Source organism: Carassius carassius, chromosome 18 (genome assembly GCF_963082965.1).
Source record: "Carassius carassius chromosome 18, fCarCar2.1, whole genome shotgun sequence".
NCBI lineage: Eukaryota > Metazoa > Chordata > Actinopteri > Cypriniformes > Cyprinidae > Carassius > Carassius carassius.
In genome coordinates this window covers 2,624,753-2,645,831 of record NC_081772.1, presented here as the reverse complement: position 1 = coordinate 2,645,831, position 21,079 = coordinate 2,624,753, and the positions used below count along the sequence as shown (strand labels likewise).

The window sequence follows — 21,079 nt, the reverse complement described above, 5'->3', positions numbered from 1 at the left end:
ATTCAAATGATTCGCAATCCCCAAACTTACTCAAATGATTCGCGATCCGGCTACGAACTCCCGAACTGATTCAAATGATTCGCGATCCCCAAACAGACTCAAATGATTCGCAAACCCGCTCCGAACTCCCGAACTGATTAAAATGATTCACGCTCCGAACTGCCAAACTGACTCAAATGATTCATGCTCCGGACTCCCAAACTGACTCAAATGATTCGCGAACCCGCTCCGAACTCCCGAAATTAAGGTATGAAAAGTATGTTGTTAACAAATAAAATATCAGTATTTCAATTCCGAACTGCTTTCCACGTCGAAACATCCACCAACATAACCAGGTGAGCAGATCACTCTCTCACTATTTGATTGCTCTAGTCCAGTGGTTTTCAACCTGTGGTCCGCGGCCCCCTAGTGGGTCGCGGTGGTATTGCAGGTGGGCCTGCCAATTATTTTCTGTTCATTTCCAGTCCATTCTAGGGCTGTGCGATTAAAAGAAATCGTCATAAAATTCATTTAAATTTCATTCATTATTCCATGATCTAAATTTCCAGACTATGCATTTTTGAGAATTTTACAGCAGTTAGACAACATAACATATCCAAACAGATCCATGAATGAATACTGTCAGCCCACTTGCATTCATTTCAAACTGTTTTTGAACTCACCATCTAGCTGAAAAGGAGTCCAGGTAGGTCCTGCCTAATATGTTTTTAAAGTTACTCTGCTCAAAGCATCACTGAACGGTTCCCTGAATTAGCCATCACATTCCAACCATGTCATGAACGCAATGAAAGGTGAATGTTGTGTGAAACGGCATTGCCCCACTTGCTGCTGATATCATCCCACTTACACAGAGCTGTTCTGCCCTTTTTTGGGCAAAGGAGGCGGAGCCATCAGAGAGCTTTTCTTGCACTCTTTTCTCAGGTTTCCTCTCTTATTCTCTTCCCTGAGATTGAAGTCAGAATATTGGGTTACACTTTATTTCGATAATCCACTTTAGACAGTCTACTAATACTCTACTAATTGCTAGTTGACATGTAGTTGCAAAGTTACTTACTGTTAGTAGAATGTCTAAAGTGTACTATCGAAATAAAGTCTTACCGAACATTGTTTTAAGAAACAGTAAATTAGAGCAGTGGTCAATGCACTAAATCCTCTGTATCATTTTTAGGGTTCACTTTCCATCTCATATAAACAATAAAATGACCCAATTATTTTGTTTCTCACATGCAACCAATAGTTCCCATGGGAACAGACAACAATGCAAGGGAAAAGATTTGTTTCATAAGAGAACAATGTTGCACTCTCAGTTTCAGGTCAGATGAAACCTTGTCACTCAGAAATGCAACAAGAATGCAAATTTGACACACTAAATGAATGAAAAGTAAAAAGATCATTATTCAGCAAATAATATTAGGAAAAAGGTTCAATCATTGCAGGAAGTTTATAGTGATAGTTGGTAATTTTCTGGCAAAGGTTTAAGATAACATTTGGGAAAATCTACTGAAATCATCAGATCCACTGAAACATGTGCACTGAGAGATTTATAAATCATAAATCATGTGAATAGTATCTTTTGGTGTCTAGTATAAATGTGCTTGTGATTTAAATTACAGCCTTAATATCAAAAGCACATGAAACTTCCAGATGTATTTTTAATTGGAGATGTTTGCTAACACACCTACAGTAAGAATAAGACTTTGATGTGCAACAATTGCTTCAAGCGATCAGACATTATATTTTCCTGGAAGACGATAAAACGGGTGAAAAAAATCCCCTAGATGTGTTAATTGATCCCAACTATCTTAGCATCCACCTTGCAACCATCTAGAAAACCCTAATAAATACCACACACACTTTATTTTAAGTTTTACTTAAATGCTGGATTTTGCATTAAACATGAAACAGCATTCACAATGCATTTTCCTTCTATAATGTGACATTAGCAATTTAAACTAAATTTTAACAAAGGAAATGTATCCATCAGAAATTGACTGGATCATTAAAAGTGGCCCACAGTTTTAAATACACACACACACACACACACACACATACAGTATATATATATTGACTTGACATGATGAAACAATATTGTTGATGGTAAAATAATTAGTAACTATACGCCAATCAAAGGACAATACTAGCTGTCCTCATCAGATTACGGTCTTTCTTGAATATGGGACTTCAAGAGAAAAAAAATGTTTTTGTCATGTGAAAGAAAGAGGTGTAATTTGAGGAGGAACGGCATTGCAGATGCCTCTAGATGCTCAGCACACAGTAGTTTTATATTCCTCAGTCCCAGCTGGCGCGGCGCTGGCATGACCTCACCTGCTATCAATCTCTGAAACGAGAGAATTATGAAGGAATGTCCAAACACACGGGCTGGAGATAAGCGTGATATGTGGAAGGATTTGAGTGTGACTGAACAGTGCCACTGCAACCAACTAGAATTTGCGTTTTTATAGATTTGCCATGACTTTTTTGATGAAGCATCACACAAATGAGCTACTTTTTAAAAATGCAGTGCAATTAAAATGCAAAACAAAAGATTCAATCTATATTTACAGTATATTTACAATCTTTTAAAATGCGTGTCCACAGAACCATAGAGTCCAGATTAAAAAAAATTACATTTGGAGACAACAGAGCATTTTCCAGGTTTTAATAAGCTTCCAAGTTCCAAGTTTTAAACTAAATATCATTTGCTAGTCAAGCTCAGGATGGTAAACAGGAAGTCAGGGGACCGTGACTGTGGTCGACCACTATAGGGGTCTTATCAGAATATGAATGAACTCATTGTCTCTGTCAGGAATTGTTTGGGATTTGCAGTTATGAGTCACCTGATTTTCCAAAGATAAATATATTTTTAAATAAATAATCTGAATGTAGCATATGAGAGCTTTTCATAATATTAAACAAGAAATAAAACACACTACCATTCAAAAGCTTGGGGCCAGTTGATTTACATCTATTTTAAATAAATACTTTTATTCAGCAAGGACACATTAAATTGAGCAAAATAAAGTGCTACATCATCTGCTGGAATGCCACTCTCTCATGATGATGAAGCTTGTAAAGCTACTTAATAGATAACGGTTTATAAAGTTTTAAATATGTATATTTTCTCACACAAATGCATCAGTTCACTTCAGAAGGCCTTTATTAACCCACCGGAGCCATATGGGACACTTTTTATGATGGATGGACGCACTTTATTTGGCTTCAAAAACTCCTCTACCATTCATTGCTAGTTTAAAGCTTGGAAAAGCCTGGATCTTTTAATATTATTCAGATTGTATTCATCTGAAAGAAGAAACTCATACACCTAGAATGGTTGGAGGGTGAGTAAATCATGAGGTAATTTTTTATTTATGGATGAACTATCACTTTAAGATATCTAAAATATATGAAGAAGCACAACTGATGGAGTAATGATGCTAAAACTTTGACTCACAAAAAAACATTTGAAATTATATTCAAATAGAAAAATGTTCTTTAGAATCAATATATATATATATATATATATATATAAATATATATATATAATCAATACCCTTTGTGTGTGTGTGTGTGTGTGTGTGTGTGTGTTTAAAATGCAACATAAAAACAAATAAATAAAAAAATTAAAATTTCCCAAATACAAGGAAACAGCAAGTAACATATTGAGTTAAAAAGCAAAAAATCTGAAATAGTATTTTCTTTTAAAACGCTCTCCAATAATCTTTGTTTTATTTACAACTTTCAAAGAAAAAAAATGTTTAAGGTGTGGAAAACTACCTTTTAAAAACTAATTCGTCATTTGCTCAATAAATTGTCAATGTTTAAAAATGTGATAAAACCAGTTAAAATATATATTTTTTAATTATGTTTTCTATTATGATCCTCCAAATACCATGGAGTATTTAATCTCATTAATGTTTAGTTTAACAATTTCAGAGTATGGTTATTATATTTAATTAAAACTGAATCCATAAAAAAGTTGTTGTTGTTATTACTTGAAATAAATACAAATAAAACAAAAATGTGTGTGTGTGTGTGTGTGTGTGTGTGTGTGTGTGTATATATATATAAAAAGAATTACAAGATAAAAATTACAAAAATGCTACAAAATAACAAAACAAAAATCTCATTAAAATGAAAATCTAAATCTTAATAAAAAATAAAATACTATCCCAATGACACTAAAACTTTCAGAAATAAAATATGTAAAAGAAAAATTGAAAAAAATTATAATGTCACACTTCATTCTAGCCACTGTAAGAAAATTATTCTAGCATTTTTTTTCCACTTTTTGAGCACATTTTACTGAAAACCATGATTCATTCCATTGTAAAGCTTGTCTCCTCACCTCTCTCTCTCCTGCTCCAGCAGGTTGGTGAATTCATCGCTTTTGTTCATGAAGTCGACATGTTTGCGCTTTTCATTGTCCAGTTCGGTGACGGTGCGTCGGTGGCATTTCTCAGCTAAGAGCAGCTGCTCTAACATCCGTCTGTACGTCTCCTGGTGCTTCTCCTCCAAACGGTCCAGCTGTAGAGACAGAATGATTATCACCATCATAAACTGCTTGCACTAGCACAACAATATGTTCAAATCTGCATTGTTAATTCAGGTTTAGAGATGAATATGGCACCTCTATCATCGGGATCTCATAGACGTCGTCTCTGATCAAGTCTCCACTGGTCATCAGACTGTCTCTCTGCAGAGCTTGTAGAGGTTTGACCGGAACCGCAGATCCGTAATGAGCCTCCAGAACCTCGGGTCGTGTTCTCTCAGACTGCAGCATGTGGATAATGTCTTCACGGGCCTAAAGGACACGATCACTGCTTTACTGTGGTACCATAGTACATAGAACTTTATATACCATAGATATAAAGCATACCACGGTACTGAATGTTCATCATATTCAAATACCACAGTATTTCCATGAAACCACAAACTAAGAATACTTTGGTTCTAACATAGCACGTTTAAAAAAAATCAAGGCATGGCATAGTATCCTATGTTTTAAGAATATATACTGCAATGAAGAATTTTGCTGTAGAAGCTATTTTAGACATTTTAGAACACAATTAAAGAAAATTGGAACACATTGAATTAAACTAAATTATAAATATTTTGTTGTAAAATATTCTTCAATAATCTTGTCAATCTAAATTTCTCAGTCAGTAATAATGTTTTACTGACAACTTTAGAAAAAAAAAAAATCTTCCCTAAGCATTTGTCGTTTACTGAATCAATTTTCAATCTGTTTAAAAACATGATAAAAATAACTGGCTTGGATAAAAAAAAAAATATATATATATATATATATATATATATATATATAAATGAAAATGAAGTCTTTTAAAGGAATTTCCAAGGTTTTGTATCATGTCTCATGGAGCAAACTGTTCCATTCTCCTTGTGCACCAGCAGAGAGAGCTGTACGCTTCCATAAACCCATATGACATCATCTGTGTAAAGAACATCGTACTTCTTTTACAGTGTCTTCACTGTATCGTATGTAGCCTATACTGTGTGCTGTATGCACATTTTCTGCATGCACACAATCTCCTAATTACTTACACTACTGTTCAAGAGTCTGGGGTTGGTAAAATGTTTAAATGTTTTTAAAATAAGTCTCTTCTGCTCACAAAGCCTGCATTTTCCCCATCAATAATACAGTAATATTGTGAAACATTATTACAATTTTAAATAACTGTTTTCCCTTTGAATATATTGTAAACTGTAATTTATTCCTGTGATGTAAAGCTGTATTTTCAGCATCATTCCTACAGTCTTCAGTGTCACATGATCTTCAGAAATCATTGTAATATGATGATTTGCTGCTCAAGAAACATTTCTGATTATTATCAATGTTGGAAACAGAAAAAAAAATACAGTCTAACTTACTGTACCATGGAAAAACTGATTGGCATTATGCAGTGAAACCTCACCTGAACTTCTCCCTCCATGACTCCCAGCAGACGGATGAGATCTTCTTTGGAGAGGTCCATCAGTCTGGCTCTCCTCTGCTGCATCTCACAAGGCTTTTTCAAAGTCCCAGAAACAGCCTTCTCCTCACTGCTCTCTTTTTCCTCCCGAGCTCTGGTGTTCGTCCTCATCAGCTCTTGTTTGCTTCCCTCTTTCTCAGTGTTGAGTATTTTAGCGAGTGGCTTCAGTGGTCTGTTCTCTGGCCCCTCCATATCGCTGGTCCTGGACCTCATCTTCACCTGCAGGTGCAAACAAAGATGAACATCATCCACAGATACACCAGAGACAATCTCCTGAAAATGTTTTGAAAACAGTTCACTCAAAGTTTCAGTTGCTGAAAATGTACTCACTCTCAGGTCAACCAAGATCTTTGCATCAGTTGCTCATCAATGGATGCTCTGCAGTGAATGGGTGCCGTCAGAATGAGAGTCCAAACAGCTGATAAAAACATCACAATAAACCACATCACTCCAGTCCATCAGTTAACATCTTATGAACCAAAAACTACTTGTTATAAGAAAAAAAATATTTTTTTAACTTTAAACCATTCCTTCTGGCCAAAATATAAGTCTATATTCCATAATAACACTTCCTCTTTCACATCAAAATGCACCCACACATTTATTTAAAGCTGTTCTGGACTGTTTTGGCTTGAAATGGTGCTTGGTCTGTGCAGATTTCTCTCCTGATTCAGACCAGATGACTTTTTCACTGCTGTTGTTATAGATTATGGACTCTAATTTTAGCTTGAAGCAACAGTTTGAAGTTAAGAACATCTCAATGATGGATTTGTTTCTTACAAGCACACAGCTTTTCACTTCTCAAGTCATTAACTGATGGACTGGAGTGCTGTGGATTACTTGAGGATTATTGTGATGTTTTTATCAGCTGTTTGGACTCTCATTCGGCACCCATTCACTATAGAGGATCTATTGGTGAGCAAGGGATGAAATGCTAAACAGCTAACACCTTTTTACAGAGTATGTTTCAAGTGAAGTAAAAAGCAACCCACTGGACCTTTTTCTACAAGTCTCTTATCAAATGTCTGGAGCCCACTCTTGATATTTTAATATGTAGTTTGTCCTTGTAGCTAATCTGCAACAGCCTCATTTCTCACGTTCCCGTGTGCAGAGAGAGAGAGAGAGAGAGAGAGAGAGAGAGAGAGAGAGATGGATGTTATGAGTGCTGGGCTCAACTATGACATCAGGATTTTTGATCAACTGTGTACGCGCTGCCTCATGTCTGGCCTGATCCAGCACTGCCCCCCGAAGATCTCTAAAAGATCCCACACATCGCACACCCTCCACGTTCCCTATATCAGAACTGCGTCTGCATCAAAAGGCTGTGAAAGAGCACTTACTGAAACGTCTTATTAAAACAAGATGTTCCGTTCAGGGAGCTGAATTAGATAATAATGGCCTCACATTTGAGCAACGGTATGAGAACTAGTCTAATCACAATCAAGCTTTTTTTAAAACTACATTAATTATTATTTGAATTCCGGAAAAGTTGGGACGTTTTTTAAATTTTAATAAAATGAAAACTAAAAGACTTTCAAATCACATGAGCCAATATTTTATTCACAATAGAACATAGATAACATAGCAAATGTTTAAACTGAGAAAGTTTACAATTTTATGCACAAAATGAGCTCATTTCAATTTTGATTTCTGCTACAGGTCTCAAAATATTTGGGACGGGGCATGTTTACCATGGTGTAGCATCTCCTTTTCTTTTCAAAACAGTTTGAAGACGTCTGGGCATTGAGGCTATGAGTTGCTGGAGTTTTGCTGATGGAATTTGGTCCCATTCTTGCCTTATATAGATTTCCAGCTGCTGAAGAGTTCGTGGTCGTCTTTGACGTATTTTTCGTTTAATGATGCGCCAAATGTTCTCTATAGGTGAAAGATCTGGACTGCAGGCAGGCCAGGTTAGCACCCGGACTCTTCTACGACGAAGCCATGCTGTTGTTATAGCTGCAGTATGTGGTTTTGCATTGTCCTGCTGAAATAAACAAGGCCTTCCCTGAAATAGACGTTGTTTGGAGGGAAGCATATGTTGCTCTAAAACCTTTATATACCTTTCAGCATTCACAGAGCCTTCCAAAACATGCAAGCTGCCCATACCGTATGCACTTATGCACCCCCATACCATCAGAGATGCTGGCTTTTGAACTGAACGCTGATAACATGCTGGAAGGTCTCCCTCCTCTTTAGCCCGGAGGACACGGCGTCCGTGATTTCCAACAAGAATGTCAAATTTGGACTCGTCTGACCATAAAACACTATTCCACTTTGAAATAGTCCATTTTAAATGAGCCTTGGCCCACAGGACACGACGGCGCTTCTGGACCATGTTCACATATGGCTTCCTTTTTGCATGATAGAGCTTTAGTTGGCATCTGCTGATGGCACGGCGGATTGTGTTTACCGACAGTGGTTTCTGAAAGTATTCCTGGGCCCATTTAGTAATGTCATTGACACAATCATGCCGATGAGTGATGCAGTGTCGTCTGAGAGCCCGAAGACCACGGGCATCCAATAAAGGTCTCCGGCCTTGTCCCTTACGCACAGAGATTTCTCCAGTTTCTCTGAATCTTTTGATGATGTTATGCACTGTAGATGATGAGATTTGCAAAGCCTTTGCAATTTGACGTTGAGGAACATTGTTTTTAAAGTTTTCCACAATTTTTTTACGCAGTCTTTCACAGATTGGAGAGCCTCTGCCCATCTTTACTTCTGAGAGACTCTGCTTCTCTAAGACAAAGCTTTTATAGCTAATCATGTTACAGACCTGATATCAATTAACTTAATTAATCACTAGATGTTCTCCCAGCTGAATCTTTTCAAAACTGCTTGCTTTTTTAGCCATTTGTTGCCCCCGTGCCAACTTTTTTGAGACCTGTAGCAGGCATTAAATTTTAAATGAGCTAATTAAGTGGATAAAAGTGTAAAATTTCTCAGTTTAAACATTTGCTATGTTATCTATGTTCTATTGTGAATAAAATATTGGCTCATGTGATTTGAAATTCCTTTAGTTTTCATTTTATTAAAATTTGAAAAACGTCCCAACTTTTCCGGAATTCGGGTAGTACATTTTAAATAGTATTATACATTATAAAATATTTTGCAGTTTTACAATTAATAATGTATACTATCTCTATTGTTTATATATATATATATATATATATATATATATATATATATATATATATATAATATATAAAATTATTTCACATTGACTATGTATAGCTTTTAACAGTATTAAATGAAAAATATAATTCTATAATATTTTTTGTATTTTATTATTATATAATTTTTAAATATAAAGTGTTTTATAATAATACTCATTAATGATGGGGGGGGGGAATGATGTTTGAAAAATTATAGCGTTTTCTTTACTCAAGAAACACTATATTTATATATATATATTTATATATAAATAAAGGTTCATGTTTTTTTGTGCTTGAAGAGTGGAGAAGAGTCTTAGTATTTGCTGAGTAGTTAATATACTGTTTTATACATCCTGTGCATTGCACATCATGTTTTAAATCACAAGATTTTGGCCAAATAAGTTAACAACAAAAAACTGAGCACCCATGTAGATACTGTAAACTTTTTATAACATGTAAGTTCACAAAAACTTAATGCAATGCACTTACTTCCTCTGATGCGGCCGTTAATGACAAAACATATACTACTGTCATTTGCTGGTTAAAAACCTTGTAACTTCATTTGAGCTTGATTTTCATAAAATGTTAATAATAACACATGCAAGTGTCTGATCATATATAAAGCCACAATACCAACTCTGGTGATGCGGTGTTTAATTATCTAAAAGAGAAGAAAAAAAGAAAAGAAAATGTTTTTACATTTCCTTATATAAATATATATATATATTATATTATTCCAATAAAAAAACTGTATAAACATTACTAATCAATATGTTGATCTCAGGCTTTTGGACAAAGTGAATCTGATGAAAAGACGGGAAATTCCTGGCAGACTAATTGTTGCAGAAAGTATTTGTGTTATTAATAGAAGCGTGTTGTGGCCATGGGAGTGTTTTCATTTCAATGGTGACTTTGATTTGTTGTGCTTCTGTTATGACATTCAATCGCTGTCCAAAATAGCACTGACAGAACTTGTATACACACAGACGTTCATTATGCCCTCTATAATGGAATCCAAAAAAATGTACAGAAGCTGTTGACAGGGAGTTGACTGATGCCGTCCCAAACAGCAATTCAGATGAGAGTTCAAACTACTGGAGTTTTTCCCAAACCTCTATTCTCTGACTCGAGACGGGTATATTTTTAACTTGGATTATGCTTGAGAGCTTCAGGGTGACCTTAGCTGTGTTATTATTGGAGACGGAGGCAGCTGGGAGATATAAATGAGAGTTTGTCTTATATTTACTCTGAGAATATGCACCTCGCTCCTGAAGAGCTTCACGCAGCTGCTCCTTGCTGAAATTGAGCAGTATTTATAGCGAGAGACACACTTGTGCTCAGGAGACACCAGAAACATCAGTCTGTTCGAGGCCGTTTAACATCACAGCTATCGGTTTTGTTACACACATGCCTCCTGGGAAATTTAAACTGAATGAGCGCCGGTGATAATTAATTGCTCAGATTCATCTGAGGTGGGCAAGCATCTGTGGCACTTCCTTTATATTTAGTAATGGATACTGCTGGAGCTCGATGCACACGGATACACACTCAAACACCGGCACATTCTTTGTTGGTATAACAGTACGGCTAATCTGGGTTCATGAAAACCGGCTCATGCATATTATTAGGTGCATGCATATTTCACAAGATTAAACACAATAAATGAATAAAATTAACTATTTATCTATAAAAAATAATCTATTACAAATCGTCCCCTTGGAATTATAGGGTTCTATCTGCATTCCGAGTAGTTTTGAGATATTGAGCTTCAAAGTTTTTGCATTCCATTCGACTGTGTAGATAGAACCTTATTGTTTTTTAAATAAAAATCCCATAATGTATACAACATAAAAAGAATCTAACACATAATGTAAATAAATTGTCACAGAATAACAATATGGGAATAAATCAATTTTGACAAAAATCAGATAGAACCTTATAATTCCAAGGGGACAAAAAAAAAAAATAAAGGTTTTGAAGTATTATTTATATACTTGTTTGTATTCTTATTTTGTTTTCATTTTAATTTTGGTTATATGATTTTGTCAACTTTTCAACTTTATTGATTTTTATTTCAGTTAGTGATTTTAACATTTTAATTTAAACTTCTTTCAGTTACACGGCAAGGCAACACTTGTAATTTTTTTTAGTTTACATTTTTCATCTAATATTTACATTACATTTTTCATGCTTTATTTTAAATAGAAATATTTTTCATAGTTTTAGTTAACTATAACAAAACTGACCTGCACTAGTGGAACTGCCACTAAAGTAACAACAATGCTTTTGTCATTTTTATTCATTTAATTTTTTTATAGTTATAATTCTTTTTTTTAGTTGTAGTTTCAACTATAGTTGTAGCTCCATTTCAGTTAGTAATATTTTAACTTAAACTTATTTCAATTAAATGCCGAGGCATCATTTCTAATTTTGGTTTTATGTTTTAACACATAATATTTAGGTTTTCATTGAATATTTTATTTGATTTTGAATTTAAAAAATATTTATCTATCTGTCTATTATTTATTTATTTATTTTTTAACCATAACAACACTGGCATGCATTAGTAAAACCGACAGTGAATTAAATAGAAATGCAAACACACATACATGCATTGGTTTCAACCCACTTCTAACATCAACCTCAACTAGATAACCAGAGTTACATGACATAATGGAAGTTGATGACATTTGTGCAAATATTTCCTCCCCATCCTCCACCAAACAGAGAGACAGTCCTGAACCCACTCAGACACACAGACATCTCCAGATCTTGAGGGAAACGTCCGAGTTCGTCTCAGCCGTGTGAAAGCTGGAGGACTGTGACTAAATAAGGGCAGACAAACTCTCACACTGACGATCTGTCTGGCACAAACTGACGCGCTGTGTTTGAGTTGATCATATGATTGCCAGAATTAAGGTCAGGGTCATTATTTTATCACATCAGACACAGAACTGTTTGTTCCTGCCCTCTGTGTGAGAGAGAATTAGGTGCATATGTTTGTATTCATTATTATTATGAAGGATTTACCTTGCTTTTTTTTTTAGAAAATGTCTGAAATAATTCCTGGAAAGTTGAAATTAACCCAGATGAATTGAAAACCAATGTCTTAAATATCTTATTTGTTTCTCAGTGACATCTACAGCTGAATGCTAAAAACGTGTGCATCCTTCTTCTCAAATGTTTCTTCTGAGGGAGAGAAAACGAGATGTGTCTCCTGTACAGATCACAGATCAGTAGCAGCTCAGAGCACTTTGAGACTGCTGTCCACATTAATGCATTTCAATATATGCTGCAATTCATTTTTAATGAGTTGTTTGGATTTGTTTTCCAGATGAAATGTCCACAAATCCTTAAAACAAGATACCAGTACAATAGGACTAATGCATCTTAAACATGGCAGATTTTATACTTAAAACGAGTGGAATTTTTTTTTTTTTTTGCAGTGCAGTAAGAATAAATAAATGCTCTGATGCCTTAATATTGTACAGTGTAATTACATTTTGAGGATTTGTTTTTCATTTTCTCGTCACGTTAGATTAAAATGCTTGTTAAAATAGGATTTGTACTTGTTGTATACCAACAGTCAAATTTCTGTGTTTTTATTGCTCCCAAACAAGGAATTCATTTTAAAACTTTACATTGCTACATTAATTTTAAATGTATCATCTTGACTCCTTTTTAAGCTAAAATGTCTAAAAATAATAAAAGTAGCATGCACATTAAGATTTTTTGTTTTTTTAGGAATGCATCTTAAATATGACATGGTATTTCTTACCATTTTTATGCTCATGACTCGCAAATCTATTTACCACTGAGAAGAGATGCAAACGGTTCTCTGACTCCGTTACTTGAATGTCTCAAGGATATTAAAACCTGGATGTCTTTTAATTTTTTTAATTTAAACGAAGAAAAACCTGAGATCATTGTGTTTGGACCCAGCTGGGTTTGTGACTCCACTCCCATAAACCTTGGGTCCTTGCAGAAATATGTAAAGCCAGTAGTGACCAATTTAGGCATTAAAATTGATAGTGAATTTAAGCTTGACAAGCAGATAAACACTTTTAAATCTCGTTTAAAAACACATTTTTATTCCCTGGCTTTTGACTCAGCATAAGAGCTGTTGTGGTCTTCGTTATCGCTGTTACTGTTGATGTTTGTTTTATATTTTCATCTCTGTAAAGCACTTTGGTAGCACTTTGGTAGTGCTTTGTTTGTTTAAATTGTGCTATATAAATAAAGTGGATTGGATTGGATTGGATTGGATTGGATGACAGATTTAGTTTACACTTAAAACAAAAAGTACAGTAACAAAAATAGCTGAAAATAAGTCTTAATACTGAATGCAACATAATTATGTTAAGGATTTTTGGATGTTCTAATGGAAAATTAGACTAAATTCTTGTTAAGGGTGTCCATTGCTCTTAATGCATGAGAAAAAGTTGATAGTGAAATGAGTAGCAGAATGCAATTTGACCAACATCAGAGAATTCTCCTCTGTAACATGTTCACCATGCAATCTTCCTTATACAGCTCCAGTCATGTTCTCATCAGAAATACAACACTACCTACAACATTCGTGCATCAGACCGAGCTCTGACCATCTGCCATTTCCTCCTGTACCTTCCCGTAGTGTGAGCCGCTAAAAATAGCCATATCACAAGTGCACACCAGCTATTTGTGCCTGAATGCACTTTAAGTCAAAGTCAGCATAAAAAAACAAGTTAACTATATTCACTATCTAAACACACATTCCTGTTCTGACTGAATGATTCATGAGTGCACGTTATTCAACTGGCTATTGAATATGATAAAAAAAAGTGCACCTTGAATGCAATGCAGTTGCTGATAAAGCATCTGACAAATACATAAATGCATTTTAAGTTGTTTATAGTCCTATAAAAACATAAATGAAAAAAATGAAACAACACATCTGACTATTGTAAGTGCTCAGACTAATTCAGAGCACAAACTGTCATTCAACAAGCATGTGTATGATGAGCCGTCCAGCGCTGGCATGATGAGGACCACAGCCTTAATCTAATAAATGTGACCTGATGTCACACAGGGGAAGGACAGAGTGAGAGAGACACCGATAGGTTGAAGAGAGCATATAAAAATAGGAATCATAAACTACAGCCTAGTTTAAAATGGCACATGATGAAAATGTGGAGATGTGCTTTAGGTGAGAGTTCAAGAGGACTTTATGATGTTCACACAGTACTACTGTATTGAAATTTGCCTCTTTTCTCATCTGCATCACCTCTGTGCCGCTCTGATTTACATTAGAGAGCCCACTCTCCTAAATACCACTTAAGAGGTAAAATACAGCCAGTCATTATCTCATAATAATCATATATATGAACGGTCTTTATTCAATTAATACATGTAACGGAATGCAGCAGCTGACCAATCAGAATCAAGTATCCAGAACGCTGTCCAGCAATATATAACGTTCAGTGGTAGATGCAGAACAATAATTCAGAGTAATTTGGGGTTAGTAATGTTAAGTTATGCTACTTTGAAAAACTGTATCACCCTTTATCTATGGGGCAATAGTTTTACAATTGACCATCAAAAACCCATATTTGTTGACCGCTAATCTGGATCCAATGGATGAATGGATGGGTGGATGGATGGAACGACAGAATGGAAGAACAACAGATGGATGAATCGATAGATGGGTGAACCAATAGAATACTGGATGGATGGCTAGATATAAATGTATAGATAAGATGCAATCATGAACTTTTGGAATATTTGTATATTTTGCAATCTGCTACAAAAAAAAACAAAAAACAAAAAAAAACAGTCCAGACAGCAAAAAAAAGAAAAGAAATGTGCTGAGTTAAGTGAAAATATCTTGAACTCTCCACGAGGGGTTTAGAGTTGGAAATGGTCTCGGGAAAGGGATTTGGAAATGAATACTAATCCAAATTTGTGGAATAACATGTCAAGTCAATATCATAATAATAAAAGCAAAAAATCCTGAAAGAAAGACCTACCGTCAGCAAAGACTGCTGTGATGCAAAATTACCTGCCTTTTCTCAGGAATAGCTCTGCTATCTGCTACCTTTCCATTGCACAAACGAATCCTTCAACATCACCTCCTTCAGAAAGACATCTGCTGACCCAGAATGAGAAACACTCGACGTGTAATGACTTCAGTGTTAGCTTCATACACGCTTTGGGAGTCATTTATATCACAGCGATCTCCTTTGTCCTGCACGGATGTGATTGATGAGCAAATGGTCCTGATAAACATGTTTTTATATGGCTGCATGGATCTGCTCCGATCGTCGGTCACAGTGGACAAAAGACCAGATGAACAGATGCCTTTCTGATGGAAGGAAGATGATGTCATTTCCCTCATACAGTAAATGAGAGGACGGAGGAAATAAGTTGAAGTGATTAAACTCTCGTATCACACTAACAGAATTTATAATGGTACTATAGTTTTTTTTATGCTGGAAAAATAATATATGACTGTCCACAAAAAGACCAGAAAGACAAAAGTTAATAGCATTTGGGAGATTTAAAGGAACAGATCACCCAAAAATTTTAATGTTCTTACCCTCATTCCATCCAAAATGTAGATGAGTTTGTTTTTCATGGGAACAGATTTGGAGAAATGTAGCATTGCATCACTTGCTCACCAATGGATCCTCTGCAGTGAATGGGTGCCATCAGATTAAGAGTTTAAACAGCTGATAAAAACTGGCCAAAATATCCATGCATAATTCATAATAACACTTCCTCCAGTGAAAAGTCCTTTCCCTGTTGTTTCTCACATCAAAATCCACCAACATATTTGTTTAGAATCATTTTGGAGTGCTTACACTTGGAAACGGGTGCTTGACCTGTGATTCAATTCTGATTCAGACAAAATTAATTTTTCACTGGAGGAAGTAATACTATGGATAGAGGACTTGTTTGAAGTTTTTAATGATTGATTTGTTTCTTACAAACGCAGGTTTTCGCTCCACAAGACATTAACTGATGAACTGGAGTGGTGTGGATTATTGTGATGTTTTTATCAGCTGTTCTGACTCTCATTCTGACGGCACCCATTCACTGCAGAGGATACATTGGTGAGCAAGTAATGCAATGCTGCATTTCTCCAGATCTGATAAAGAAACATATCATCTACATCTTGGATGGCGTCAACATTTTCAACATTTTCATTTTTGGGTGAACTGTTTCTTTAAGTGTACTCAAATCACTTTGGATTAAAGAATAAACTAAACATCAAATTTGTAATTAATACTATGTCACAACTAATCCATCAGAAAAATAATAATATCCAAGATTGCTGCTTTGGAAGAGTTTTGCAGAAAAGCACAAAGCCACGAGTGACCCCAGATCTCTCAGCGTCTGCAGTAATGCTTTTGGCTCACCGCCTTGTTTTTTTCCTGACAATAGCTGTGGGCTGCCGCAGAGAGATGACCTCACCACAGAGCCTGCTTTGACTGAAGTGATATAATGTTAATTCTATGTCTGTGTCATTTTTAGAGACACACACCATTCCCGAAGAAGTGAAGACTGACGCTATACAGCCTTGAGTACTAACAGGTGAAGAGTTTAACATTTGGCACATACCCGATGTCACAGCTCAGATGCAACAGCTCCTTTAAAAACAAACACACACGCATTTATTTGATCAAAAATACAGCAAAAAACTGTGAGATTGTGAAATATTATTAATATTAATATTAATAATATTATTTCAGCATCATTCCACCAGTCTTTAGTGTCACATGATCTTCAGAAATCATTCTTATATGATGATTTGCTGCTCAAATACATTTCTTATTATTGTTGGAAACAGTTGTGCTGCTGCATATTTTTGTGGAAACCATGATATATACATATACATACATATATATATATATATATATATATATATTTTTTTTTTTTTTTTTTTTTTTTTTTAAATAACAGCATTGATTTGAAACAGAAATATTTTGTAATATTATAATTATTATAAATATCTTTACTGTCAATTTTGATCAATTTAATGAATCCTTGACGAAAAGTATTAATTTCTTTAAAATAATATATTTGAAATAAACTGAACAGTAGTGTATCATACTCAAACTACAGTAAATAGTACTCAAGGGAACTGCAGAGAATACCATGTTATAGAGTACAAGCCCAAACACATTTACTTTGATATATACTATATTTCTCAGTTATTGCTTTTTTCAATTAGCATGGTATTACAATGTGCATTGGTCATGCCATGGTGCCATACACATACTTATATCATACTTCAAAGAATACCATGGTACCTCCATGTCCAAAACTATGGTAGTACCACAGTTAATATATGCCATAGCACAAAAAAAAAATGTCCTAAGCGTGTACTTTTTGGTAAGTGCATGTTTTAGTAAACTCAATAAACAGTGATGTAAGTTGACATTTAGAACCTACGTGCTTTTTGTTAAAAATAAACTAAACACATTTGAATGAACTAAACAAACCATCTAAACAAACGGCCTCTGTTTTGTTGTCATGACGACAGCGAGAACTGATGGTATGAGTGCGAGCTCTTTGTTGTTTCTGAGATGGCGGTGCAGAATTAGAGCGCTGATGTCATGTACCGTGTCTTATCGCATCGCGTCAGGTCATTAGTTCAGCTGCTAACTCCAGCCGATGATTCTATACTGGGCCATACCGTTTCCAAGTGACCATGATAACGAACAACATTACTGTGTGGTGCCTCATCAATATGACAATGCACATGCTCAGATTCCAACATTATTAGCAAAATGCAATGTGAGCCTAAACACAAGCAGCTTTTCTCTTTCTACTCATCCACATGTGGACTTCCTCCAGAAAGCTGAACTGTTCAGACAGAGCCTAAATCCAGAGAGAATATTGAGTCACACAGGCTGATTTAAGACATCAACTCTGTCACTGAGGACTTCAAAGTGCTGTAATGCTGCCAGCCGTCTCCCGTGAGCCCGTTCAGAGGAACTCCTTCAGTAGGAAATAGTATCGCTAAGTGCAATCTGATGAAGCGCTTCCTGAAAGCTGCCCTTACTCAGTGATTCAGAGAAATATCTCAGTTACATGGACACCGTGCACATAAACAGAAATAAAACTACATTGTCATACTTCCTGCAAAAATAACTTGCGAGTGGGCATTGCTGTCTGGTTTTAATTGATTTATGTATTTGCCAGGTGGTTTTTACTGGACCAAGTTAAATATGGCTCAAGTCCCTCCCCCAAGTCTCTAGATATGGCTCAAGTGCCTCTTGCAATGTAAATCCAAAGTTTTTTTTTTATTATTATTGTTTTTATCCATACTATCATCCGCCAGGCAAAAATCATAAATCTGATGTCATCACACTATATGGGGTAAGTTGGCACAAAAGGAACCTGTCGATTATAAGCTTCTCAGCTAATTTTAAACGGGTTATAGCAAAATAATAAACCAAACATGTAAGAAGAAAAATTCAAAAATAAAGTATCACTTAATTATAATTAATAAATTAAAAATTATCAAATTACATATATAGATGTATATAGATTTATAAAATTATTACTGTATATGTAATTTAGTTTATTAATTACAATATACATGTGTGTATGTGTCCAATTTTATATATATTTAAATTGTATACTAATTATACATTTAAATATATGTATGTTTGTGTGTTTGAATACATACACACACACACACACACACACACATAAACCAATCACTTTACATATACAATATAGCAACAGGTTTACAAAAACACTCAGTTTCTCCTTTAAAATATTAAAAACATAATATGATTTTTTTTTTTTTTTTTTTTTGAAGTGCACAACATACCCTTTTGATATGGTCCCAAGTTACGGGTATCCGTTCACAGATGACTTTGTGTCAAAGTCAGCAAAGACTTCAAAAATGTGTCAAAAGAAATGTCCACTTCAATGTCCATCTGTTCCTGGAATGAAGCATGACAAAAGCGCTCCTTCTTGCGGTTCGGTCTTCTGTTTCTACTGAGACTGTCCGAGCACTAGCGGTCTGTGAGAACTGTACTGTCCTCAATGCAAGTCTGAGAGAGAGAGAGAGAGAGAGAGAGAGAGAGACCAATAAGAAGGGAGGTAGAGACGGCCAGATCAGGTTAATATCAATCTGGATATGCCTATTTAACGTCCTGGGCAAGGTAAAGAAACAGTTTAGTGTGTCTGAAGAGATCCCACACTCCTTTATGTCCTGACGTGAAGCTCTGTGTCGACTAAGAGCTAATTTTAACTCATGCGCTCAGTCTCTCATAGCGTTTAGCAGCTGAGGGGGTTGAAACAGATGTCTGTGACCCCTGTTGACAGCTGGACCACAGTATTCTGCCAAATCAGGAAAAGACTGTCATAACTTCAAATCAACTTTCTGTGTCAGGTAGATCAGACATTAGTAGCTGAAGGGGAAACAGTGTAGGGAAGAAAACTAATATCTGAGAGCATATCAGGATTAATCTGACAAAGAACATATCCAGGTCACATTTCACCCTATCTTTTGTAACATTATAAATGTCTTTACTGTCATTTTTCAATTAAATGCATCCTTGCTCAATAAAAAATATAAACTTTAGGATCCTTACTGACTCCAAACTTTTGAAAGGTGGTGTATAACCACATTCTTTTGAATATACGTACACCATGGTAGTCCCAAACAAAATTATATATATATATATATATATATATATATATATATATATATATATATATATATACATTGTGCATACATACATGTACGTATGGATATATATGGATAAAACAAAATTTACCTTACTATACATTGCTATAATGCAGAATAAAATATTTATACATCCTGGAAAAATGTACTGTACAGCATTTAACTTATTCTTAATATATATATATATATATAATATATATAAATATTATATATATCTAAAAAATGTAAACTGTAAAAATATACTTAATGCAAAATGCTAATTTTTGTAAAGTGATCATGCTTAGCTTAATTTAAGCACTGCTCTCAATGAATTCATGCCAATTTAAATATTGTATAATATTTAAAAAATTATATTATATTATATATTATAAAATTATTTAAAAAATTGACCGATATATTTTTTTATATAAATATTGATATTTTTTTGTATTTTTGTATTTGCATTGGAAATTAAATAATTCTCAATAAAATATTCTGAAGAAATCAGAGTGAGATTTTTATGATTTATGATCATGAGAATTTAGGGGGTCCTGATCTTAAAATAGGGGTAAACTGTGACCAATACATGTTTTTATGAGATAAACCCCCTAACCTGAAGCATGTGAACAAAATAAAAATAATCAAACATCTTTAATGACAAAGCCAGCAGAACTAGGCCAAAGTTATTGCCTTTCTTTTGGCAAACTCTAGCCACAAGCGCGACAGCATGTCATGACAAACACTGACATAGAAGTGTCAGAAATGTCACTTGTGTTTACAGTCCTGTCTCTATAAAGCTGCTTGGAAACAACACTTGTTGTCTTGCTTATGTTAATACTATGCTATTCTTCAAAGAACCATGTGAATACCAAATGGAAATTTGAGTGCAGGGTAAATACCAAATGGTACATGACTAAAGTAATCACTGGTAATTGGAAAAACCCTTGGTATTACCATCATCATTACGGTCACAGTACTTTTTCTGTAAGTAAAGGTACAGAAACCATGTCTGAGTGAACTGTGATGCATGAGTGTGTGTAACCTGAATGAACCGTCATAAACTGTCAAGAAAAGGTGTGATATATTTACAACAAACCTTCAGAATATGCACAGTGTCACCCACATATGTAAATCTCTCAATCTTGGTCACATAATGTCTTTTTTTTGTTAACCTAGAAAACAAGACATCATAAACAACAACAACAACACAATGCTAGTTTACATCACGTTCTGCTCTGAATGTGGGCGGCACTGAAACATTCCTGCATATT

At 34.9% G+C, this 21,079-nt stretch overlaps 1 protein-coding gene across 3 annotated transcripts in view; it reads right to left on the bottom strand.

Moving 5' to 3' along the window:
* The window catches only part of LOC132092105 (filamin-A-interacting protein 1-like), a 28,952-nt gene extending 9,568 nt beyond the window's left edge, over positions 1-19,384 (bottom strand). For 2 of the 3 annotated variants that reach the window (XM_059498189.1, XM_059498190.1), the window contains exons 1-4: positions 18,966-19,384; positions 5,934-6,209; positions 4,628-4,801; positions 4,346-4,524 (exon numbers count right to left, since the gene is read on the bottom strand). In XM_059498189.1, coding sequence (XP_059354172.1) covers positions 4,346-4,524; positions 4,628-4,801; positions 5,934-6,203 — 623 coding nt within the window. In that variant the 5' untranslated portion in view covers positions 6,204-6,209; positions 18,966-19,384. The remainder of the gene's footprint in view (positions 1-4,345; positions 4,525-4,627; positions 4,802-5,933; positions 6,210-18,965) is intronic. The other variant, XM_059498188.1, reaches the window with a different exon arrangement.
* Positions 19,385-21,079: the final 1,695 nt, after the last annotated feature.